General features: G+C 42.6%; 1 protein-coding gene across 1 annotated transcript in view; it reads left to right on the top strand.

The window, feature by feature from the left end:
• LOC112112818 (phospholipid-transporting ATPase IB-like) overlaps positions 1-10,401 on the top strand; it is a 422,105-nt gene that overhangs the window by 84,786 nt on the left and 326,918 nt on the right. The window contains exons 19-20 of the mRNA XM_026653425.1: positions 7,637-7,706; positions 9,747-9,831. Coding sequence (XP_026509210.1) covers positions 7,637-7,706; positions 9,747-9,831 — 155 coding nt within the window. The remainder of the gene's footprint in view (positions 1-7,636; positions 7,707-9,746; positions 9,832-10,401) is intronic.

The following is a 10,401-nucleotide window of genomic DNA, read 5'->3' as shown; positions in this document are numbered from 1 at the left end:
TAGCTAGTTTGAGCTCATTTTGTGCCTTTGCCTTTCTAATCTTGCCCCTGCATTCCTGTGTTGTTTGCCTATATTCATCCTTTGTAATCTGTCCTAGTTTCCATTTTTTATATGACTCCTTTTTATTTTTTAGATCATGCAAGATCTCGTGGTTAAGCCAAGGTGGTCTTTTGCCACATTTTCCATCCTTCCTAACCTGCGGAATAGCTTGCTTTTGGGCCCTTAATAGTGTCCCTTTGAAAAACTGTCAACTCTCCTCAGTTGTTTTTCCCCTCAGTCTTGATTCCCATGGGACCTTACCTATCAGCTCTCTGAGCTTATCAAAATCCGCCTTCCTGAAATCCATTGTCTCTATTTTGCTGTTCTCCCTTCTACCCTTCCTTAGAATTGCAAACTCTATGATTTCATGATCACTTTCACCCAAGCTGCCTTCTACTTTCAAATTCTCAACGAGTTCCTCCCTATTTGTTAAAATCAAGTCTAGAACAGCTTCCCCCCAGTAGCTTTTTCAACCTTCTGAAATAAAAAGTTGTCTGCAATGCAGTCCAAGAATTTTTTGGATAGTCTGTGCCTCGCTGTGTTATTTTCCCAACATATATTTGGATAGTTGAAGTCCCCCATCACCACCAAATCTTGGGCTTTGGATGATTTTGTTAGTTGTTTAAAAAAAGCCTCATCCACCTCTTCCACCTGATTAGGTGGCCTGTAGTAGACTCATAGCATGACATCACCCTTGGTTTTTACCCCTTTTAGCCTAACCCAGAGACTCTCAACACTTCCGTCTCCAATGTCCATCTCTACCTCAGTCCAAGTGTGTACATTTTTAATATATAAGGCAACACCTCCTCCCTTTTCCCCCTGTCTATCCTTCCTGAGCAAGCTGTACCCATCCACACCAACATTCCAATCATGTGTATTATCCCACCAAGTTTCAGTGATGCCAACAATGTCATAGTTGTATTTATTTATTAGCACTTCCAGTTCTTCCTGCTTATTACCCATTCTTCTCGCATTTGTATATAGGCATCTAAGATCCTGGTTTGATCTTTCCTCCCAGTTTTGTCCTGACCCTCCTTTCTCTCTGCCAATATAGCCCACACTCCCTCTCATTTCCGACCCATCTCCCAGGTCTCCATGTTCCCCACTTACCTGTGGGCTTTGCTCACCTGTCCCCGTCGAACCTAGTTTAAAGCCCTCCTCACTAGGTTAGCCAGTCTGTGTCCAAATAGGGTCTTTCCCCTCCTTGAAAGGTGAACGCCATCTCTGCCTAGCAGTCCTTCCTCGAATAGCATCCCGTGGTCGAGGAAGCCAAAGCCCTCCTGGCGACACCATCTTCGCAGCCAGGCATTCACCTCCATGATGCATCTGTCTCTGCGCGGGCCCCTACCTTTGACAGGAAGAATCAAAGAGAATACCACCTCCAAACTCCTTCACCCGTACTCCCAGAGCCCTGTAGTCACTCTTGATCCACTCAGTGTCACACCGCACAGTATCATTTGTGCCCACATGGATGAGTAGCATGGGGTAGTAGTCAGAGGGCTGGATAATCCTCGACAATGCCTCCGTAACATTTCGGATATGGGCTCCCGGCAGGCAGCATACCTCCCGAGATGAAATGTCAGGGCGACAGATGGGCGCCTCCGTCCCCCTCAGCAGAGAGTCTCCGACCACCACTACCCTATGTTTCCTATTCGCAGTGGTGGCAGCAGACCTCAAAGCCTTAGGGGTACGAGGCTTCTCCTCCTTTACTATAGGGGGTGATTCCTTCTTTCCTGTATCAAGAAGAGCATAATGGTTACCTATTACCATGGCGGGAGGGTTCAGAGCAGGGGTGGAGCACTGCCTGCTGCCAGAAGTAACCAGCTGCCAGTGTCCACCCTGAGCCATCTCCTCCTCCACCAGTGGTGTATCAGCAGTCTTGTGTACTGGGACAGCTACCTCAGCTGTCTCCACATGGACACTGTCCAGGAATTGCTCGTGGATTCGGATGCTCCTTAACCTAGCCACCTCCTCCTGTAGCTCTCCCACCTGCTGCCTGAGAGATTCCACCAGCAGGCACCTTTCACATTGGATGGTCCCCCCAGCCTGGATATCAGTAAGTGGAAATTGCAAGTTACAGTCTCTGCAAAACCACACCAGGATCTGGGTAGAAGCATCCATGCTCAGGTGCTCTGTCTGGCTACACGCGCAGATGGAGGAGACAGAAGCAGTGCTGGCACAGGTGTTGCGGGTCTTCCTAACCATCGTAAGCCTCCCTCTGTCAAACTCCCTCTCAAACTCCCGTCTGCAGCCCCCTATCCGCTGAAAGGGTTGTTTAAGCAAGAAGTTTTGAATGTAGTTGGTTTATAGGTTTTAAGGGGAATAAAGGGAAAACAGATGGAACCGGCAAGGGACCGTCGCCCCCTTCCCAACTCCCTTGCGAAACTCCCTGTTAGCAGCCCCTGTTCGCAAAAGCTCCCTGGTCGCTTGTGCACTGCTTTATAAAGCCCTGGCCTGTATGAATGCTCCGCCCACTGATTAAGGCTCAGGCACTTACCAGAGGCTTCTAGCTTTCAAACCTTCCTTTGAAGCTCACAGCTTCCAACTGCCAGCCACAGCACACCGTCCTTCAAACAACCAACCAAACAAACAGACTGACAAACACAAGCTCAGCACACAGCAAGTAACCCCCAAACACAAACAAACACATACTACAGACAGTCACTTACCCCAAAAGGGTGCTGTATTGCTCCTCCTTCACCTGGAGAACTCCCTTGCGAAACTCCCTGTTAGCAGCCCCTGGTCGCAAAAAAAGGTTCACTGGAATCTAAAGAAATTATAGTTGGTTGGCTAGTTAAATCATCCATTTTCCTTTAGATTTGCCATTTCCCTCAATCTGGGGTGAATAAATTGCTCCTTCTTACAAATGGGAATTAGAGGTCTAGTGGTCAGACGTGGAAGTGGGGGTCAAGAGACATCTTTTCTAGTTCTAGCTCTGTCAGAGACTTTCAGTGTGACCTTAGGCAGATCACTTCACTTCTCTGCGCCTAAATTTCCTCACCTGTAAAATGGGGCTAATGATTCTCACCTTGCCTTAATAAAATGCTTCGAGAATGTCAGATGAAAAGCACTGTATAAGTGCAAAATATAATTCATGATTTCCACACAAGTAGAGGGAATCTCCCACTTGAGGGAAATTTCATGCCCTTTTTTGGGAGCAGCCTGACCACCCAAATTCCAGTGTCCCTTCTGCTTCCCAGCAGGAGACCACTTCAGGCCTAATTCTCATTTACACTAAGGATCCTTTGACCACTCTGGCTGTGTAAGAGAACCTTAGCATAACAGGGTAAGGCCCATAGATTCTCCCTCTGCTGAGAAGATGGAGATGTTTTGTGCTTTGCACCTGGGTTTGGGTTGTACCAGTCAGACTGGGCTTTTCTGCCACTTCTAATGCCTGACCTCCCTCAGTTCTGTGGACCAAGGCCAGGTTTGACTCAGCTGTTGCTTGGGCCTTCTTTGTTGCCTATTTCTGTGGCAAGTTGACTTGGCCTGCTGAAGAGGAAGAGGATGGTGAGGGGGAAGGTTTGTCTAGGTTGTGTTTCCCTCTTCCTTGCCTTCTCTGAATGTTCCTCAGATGTGCCCCCATGGCTCTCACTGGATCTTGTGGATGTCTGGACTTGCTTTGCGACCTCCATAAAGGGAGTGGAGTCATCATCCAGGAACCCAAGCACTGGGAGTAGAAGGGTTTCTGGTCACAGAAAGTCCCTGCATCTTTTGACTACAGGGATCTTTTCTGGCCCTTCATGGATTCTCTTTGGGCTCACAGATAGAAGTCTCTCTTGTTGTTATCCTGTCCCTCCCTCATCCATAGTAGCATCTTACTCTAGCAAAGAGGATGAGGTTGCTCACACAATTCCAGGACCCAGGAGAGGGTGGAAGCTCCCCTGGCTCATTAGTTTGCTGCAGAGCTTCTGGACTCTTTTTGATAAAAGAGTGTCCTACATATCTGCTGTGAGTAGGAGACTCAACAGGGCAAAGCCTGTCAGGAGAAAGTTCAGTCCAAGAGACGAGGAAGACAAATGCTCTCCCATGTACTTTATCTTATCGGACTTACCAGGAGTCCTTGTTCATTCCATATGGTGACTGAAGGTGCGCACAGAAGGAAGCAAAGTTCTACAAAAAACTTTTTGTTTTTTGGTTTGTTTTAAAAAGGTTGTAAAGTGAAGTACCGAAAAGTCAGGACATGCCAATTCTAAGATTGCTCAAAAAGTCTTTACTCTGTCCCCTTGTGCCTGGGTATTTACAATATACTTTAATTCTACCATTGCATTCTGTTATTTCCAAAATATCCTCAGAATTTCAACCAAACTGAGGCTCTGAACTAAGCCATGTCTCATTCATTATTAGGGGCCTACTAAATTCATGGCTATGAAAAATATGTCATGGACCGTGAAATCTGGTCTCCTCCTGAGAAATCTGGTCTTTTGTGTGCTTTTACCGTATACTATAATGATTTCACAGGGGAGACCAGCGTTTCTCAAATTGGGGGTCCTGACCCAAAAGGGAGTTTCAGGGGGGTCGCAAGATTATTTTAGGGGGGTCGCGGTATTGCTACCCTTACTTCTGTGCTGATACCTTCAGAGCTGGGCAGCCGAACAGTGGCAGCTGCTGACTGAGGGCCCAGCTTTGCAGGCAGCAGTGCAGAAGTAAAGGTGGCAATACCATACCATGCCATCCTTACTTCTGTGCTGCTGCTGGCAGCAACTCTGCCTTCAGAGCTGGGCTCCTGGCCAGCAGCCGCCACTCTCAAGCTGCCCAGCTCTGAAGGCAGCGCCGCCACTAGCAGCAGCACAGAAGTAAGGGCAGCAATACCGTGACCCCTCCTCCCCCCAACTCGTTTTTGGGTCAGGACCCCTACAATTACAATACTGTGAAATTTTAAATTTAAATAGCTGAAATCATGAAATTTATGATTTTTTAAATCCTATGACTGTGAAGTTGACCAAAATGGACTGTGAATTTGGAAGGGCCCTATTTGTTATGTACCCTTGCTTCATTCACAGGACCCAATTCTACGGTCTGTTCTCTACAAAAGTCTTGTAGAGAAGTGGAGACTCAAACTCGGTACTGAATGTGTGTGCACAAGGGGCAGAGTTAAAGTTGCAGAGAGAGTTAAGGTTGTGTGACCAATCTTAACTTTGACATTTCCTGACTTGTGTATGCTCTACTTTGAAATCCTACTGTTCTTTTTATGTAGTTTGTTTTGTTTTGAATGTAAGAATAAAGCTAATTATTTGCTAGGAATTTTTTTCTGAATCTTTAGTGCACAGATTGCTACTGGAAAGAGGCACAAAACTCCATGTGGTGGGAGATTCTGCCTAGCTTCGTAGCATGTCAGATGAACGAATCCATGTTTTGGAAATTGGGGGGAAACTCACAAAATGCAATTTACTAGTAAGGCAAAATTAAGAGGAACATGAAAGTCCCCATTGTTCACTCCTTTGTATGTTTTGAAGAACCCTGCATTCATTTGTTGAATAATTTCTCCTAAAGCAGGAGGTTTGTTTGCATAGTTTACAGTGTGCTGATAGTATTCTTTTTATTGGCATTTTGCCAGGATTTATGAAATCAGCTTTCTTGCTTCATCTGTGGGAACAGTGCCTAGGTCCCTTAATAACATACATAAAACTTAGAAGTGAAAAACACCCATTAAGTCATCTAATTGATACCCCTGCCAGCGCAGGATTGTTCCCTACAGTATATTCTTGAGTGTCCAGTTAGAAATGATTCAAGTGATTACCACCACTTCCTATGGGAGACTGTTCTGCCATCTAATATACCCCAAACGTAGTTTTCCTAACATTCAGCCTAATTTTTTTTCATTTTTATCCCATTACTCCTAGTTATACCTGCTTAAACAATTCTACCAATTCTTCTTGGGGTCAAAAATGCATAAGGTAGAGTGTTAGCATATCCATGGTAATTTAACTCTTTCCTCATACGCTTTTATTCTTTTTTTGCAAGTAAATCTTTAAAATAATTTTTGTTGCTCTTCTCTGAATTCCCTCCAAACTGTTGATATTTTTCTAGTATCTTTTGCTGTCCAGAGTTAAAGGTGTTGCCTTCCATATACAACAGTGATATTAATTACCTCCAGCCTTGTTACACACACACAGACATAGAATCATAAGACTGGAAGGGACCTTGAGAGATCATCTAGTCCAGTTCCCTGCACTCATGGCAGGACTAAGTATTATCTAGACCATCCCTGACAGGTGTTTGCCTAACCTGCACTTAAAAATCTCCAATGATGGAGATTCCACAACTTCCTTAGAAATTTATTCCAGTGCTTAACCACTCTGACAGTTAGGAAGTTTTTCCTAATGTCCAACCTAAACCTCCCTTGCTGCAATTTAAGCCCATTGCTTCTTGTTGTATCCTCAGACTTAAGAAAAACATTTTTTCTCCCTCCTCCTTGTAACAACCTTTTATGTACTTGAAAACTGCTATCATGCCCCTCTCAGTCTTCTCTTTTCCAGACTAAACAAACCCAATTTTTTCAATCTTCCCTCATAGGTTATGTTTTCTAGACCTTTAATCATTTTTGTTGCTGTTCTCTGGACTCTCTCGAATTTGCCAACATCTTTCCTGAAATGTGGAACTCAGAACTGGACACAACACTCCACAAAATCTTCTCCCTCCTTGAACTTCTAGGACACACTTCTTAGCCACCATCCTTCTGTATTAGGTGGGACCCTGATGGGAGCCCATTAGTTTTATTCCTTAAGAAAGATCTAGAGGAGTGGTAGTAGTTAAGCAGTGCAAAGCATTCCCTCTTTCTCAGAGGATGAGCACTCTACCCCTGCAATCTTGAAGTGTGTGTCAGCACTGGGAGCAAGGTATCAGGTTCAACAAAATACACGTTTCTATATGATAATCAATTGTATTTTTGAACTGGAGTGTTCAGTGAGTTTATCTTTGTTTTTGAAAAGTTATGGTAAATTATTTGTGGCATGATTTTCAAAAGTTTTAGGCATAGAAACTCTCACTTGCAATTCATGCCTAATTTGTTTGTGTGTAATTACATTAATTGGATGAGCCAATATCTGTGCATGCAGATTACCAACTTCAGAAATACCAGATTAGTTTAGGCAGTCCCAGTAATTGCCCGTGTACATTAGGAATGCAAATGTGGGTGTGCATCTGTATGCCATAAACTACTATAAATCAGGCCATTTATGTTCATATTGATTAAAGAAGCATAGGATCGGAAGATGGAAACGGCATGTGTAAGATTGTTATGTATTGTACATTTACGAGTGTTTTTATATGACCTGGTTTAAAATGTGCCAAGCGCATGGAAGAAAACTTGTGGATCAGACTGTGCTTTTACTCCTAGAACCATAGATCTGATTAGAAAATTGGGGAGAGGGATAGCTCAGTGGTTTGAGCATTGGCCTGCTAAACCCATGGTTGTGAGTTTAATCCTTAAGGGGGCCATTTAGGGATCTGGGGGGAAAAAAAACTATTAAGGACAGTACTTGGTCCTGCTAGTGAAGGCAGGGGACTGGACTCAAGGTCCCTTCCAGCTCTATGAGATCAGTATATATTATATTATTATTAAAATAATTCAAAATGACTGTTTGTTTTCTCATAGTAACAGAAAGAGAATGTCTGTAATAGTTCGAACTCCAACGGGGCGACTACGTCTGTATTGCAAAGGGGCTGTAAGTAATCCGCTACTACTAACAGAGAATAGTGGAAATACTGCGAGCTGCTGCAGCAGTCACATTGTTTTTAGAATGTTGAAATGTTGTCCCTTTTAATGAATATCTGTTAGCTGCACATATTAGGGGCCGAATGTTTAAGGAGCCTTAACCTGTTCTCTGATTTTGTTTGCAGGCACACATAGTATTTAGGACTCTCAGTGCCTGAAGTGAAATCCTGCCTGCGTTAAAGTCAATGGGAGTCTTGCCATTGACTTCAGTGCAGGCAGGATGTCTCCCCTGATGTGCAGGTACAGTCAGGAAGTTAGACATCTAAACACTGTGGTCTGAACCTTCAAAACTGGAGTCGGTTCTCAAGCATTTAGCCCTGCCTGTCTCGTGATCTGCTTTCTCCCATCTCTGCTGCTGCTGCTGCTAGTTGTCCCTGCTCATAATATGCTGTGCTTCTACTTTCACCAACAGGAGGGATAATGTATCAAAATGAAACGACTGTAAAAAATGAGAGGCATCAACAACTCCAGCAGGGTGTGGCTTTAAATTCAGTGGAAAGTGATTTCAGTTTTATCATGTGGAATTAAATCTCTGTTTATTTTAACAGTGCTACTTCTGTGACGTTTTACCGTAAGGCTCTAATTTACTACAGTGTGTGTGTTTTTTTAAACACACTTTTAAAAAATCATTTGAAATTCAGGGCTGGATGCATCTCTACTATACTCCAGCGTAGCTCCACTGATTTCAGTGGAGTTATGTCAACATGAAAGTGGAATAACAGAGGTGAATCAAGGCCACTGTAATTATACATTGCTTAAAACTTTTGAAAGTCACACACAAATCTGGACCCAACAGAACTGACCATGTCTGACATCTGCATTTTCACACTGCTGTGCTCCTTCTTCCTCTTTCTGTCAGTTTTGTGTTGCTGAATGTTACAGCTGTTACCCATCACAGAACTAGCATTGGGAAGAAGAAAGAGGAGAGATATTGTGGGTCTGATCTTGCTACATAGATGTTAGTGGAAGTTTTGCCTTGACTTCAGTGGGAACAGGAGAATACCCTCTAGCAGCAGCAAAGGGGCCGCAACAATCGCAAGATCAGGGGAGGCAAGAATGACACCAAAAATCAACTTGTTTTGTTTTAAGAAAAATAGTTGCCATAACTTTTGAAAGTGAGTTTGCATTTATTGGGCAGAACCCTGAATATATTCCTGTCTTTGTCTCATAAAATAATGAAAGTGATATTATAAATTATTTATTTATGTACAACTATATTTGAAGTTCATCTAGATATTAAAAATGAAGTTCCTTTTCTTTTATGTCTTTCACACCTTTTTTCTGTTCCTGATTTCTCAGGCAACTTTTCTCCCTTCATTTCCCCTCCACCCCAGACCTTTATCAGTCCCAGAAATAACCACAGGCAGTAGTGGATGGTGCTTCTAAGGCAATTCTCAGCAATGGAATCCAACCTATGTTGCTTATTGTTCTGACTTCTTAATTAGGCAAAACTGTCGTTGACATAAATGGGAGTTTTGCCTGAGTAAGAATTGCAAGATAAACTCTTAAGTATGGATCTGTGTTGGAACTGTGTTTTTTATTGTTCAGGACTCTTCTGTTCTTGGAAAACCCAGTCTCACTTCAGTAATTCAAAATGGAGCATTCCATCTTTGCTGTCACTGTATTCTAAATTTAAATAACAGTGTAACAAGTTTGGGGTAAGGGAAGAAAAATCTAAAGAAACAATGTGTGTTTTTGTATTTGCAAAGCAATTACAGTATCCCACCCCTTTTCACTTCTGCTTGGAGTTCATATATGGTGGTAGAAACTGTAATATTCCAGCTTTGGTTTTCTAAGTGGAGCTAGATCCATTTCATAGGTAAACCAAAATTCATTATGGTATGTATTTTCATTTTCAGATATTATCATGTCCACTTTAGGCACCTCACATCAGTTAGATATAGAGGGGTCGAACACTTGTGCATTGTAGGTACATGAGTGAAGAGTTTACATGTGAATTTACTCTTTATATTTAATTTGGTTTTGATAGGATAATGTTATTTTTGAGAGACTTTCAAAAGATTCCCAGTATATGGAGCAAACACTATTGCATCTTGAATACTTTGCCACAGAAGGTAAGTGAAACAACATGCAAGTATGAATTAATTTTTTGAATTATTATTAGTACTTTACGTATTAATTTTTAAATGCCAACAAATTGTTCAGTGCTGAACAAGACAAAAATAAAGACACAGAGACAAATTCATAGGGTGATGTGTCGTATATGTAAGGTAAACTCACTTACCCATGTGTAAGTCTAAAAAAGGAGTTTACAAGCTGATCCTGCTTCTGTTGAAATCATGGTGAAACTGATTTCAGTGGGAGCAGTACTGAGTCCTGCATAAGAATAAGGGAGAGTAGGGACTTGATTCTGATCTCACTTTTACACGTGTAAATCAGGAGTAACTACATTGAAATCAATGGAATTACAGCAGTGTAAAATCAGAAGAGATGAGAATTAGGCCCTAAGTGTCTAAACTAGTGTAACATACAAGCTGAAAGAGCCGGGAAAAAGATGTGCATTACAACTTCAACTCATGTAGATTCATATCTGAATCTGGCTCACTGGCACTGCCCCAGGAGCTTACAATCTAAGATCAAACATGCCAACTTTTTATTTTACTGGTAACAAATCCATGACACAT

The sequence above is a fragment of the Terrapene carolina genome, unplaced genomic scaffold (genome assembly GCF_002925995.2).
Source record: "Terrapene carolina triunguis isolate 2854851 unplaced genomic scaffold, T_m_triunguis-2.0 Scaffold139, whole genome shotgun sequence".
In the NCBI taxonomy this organism is placed as follows: Eukaryota; Metazoa; Chordata; order Testudines; family Emydidae; genus Terrapene; species Terrapene triunguis.
Note: the sequence above shows the minus strand (reverse complement) of the source record. Positions and strands in the feature narration are given on the sequence as shown.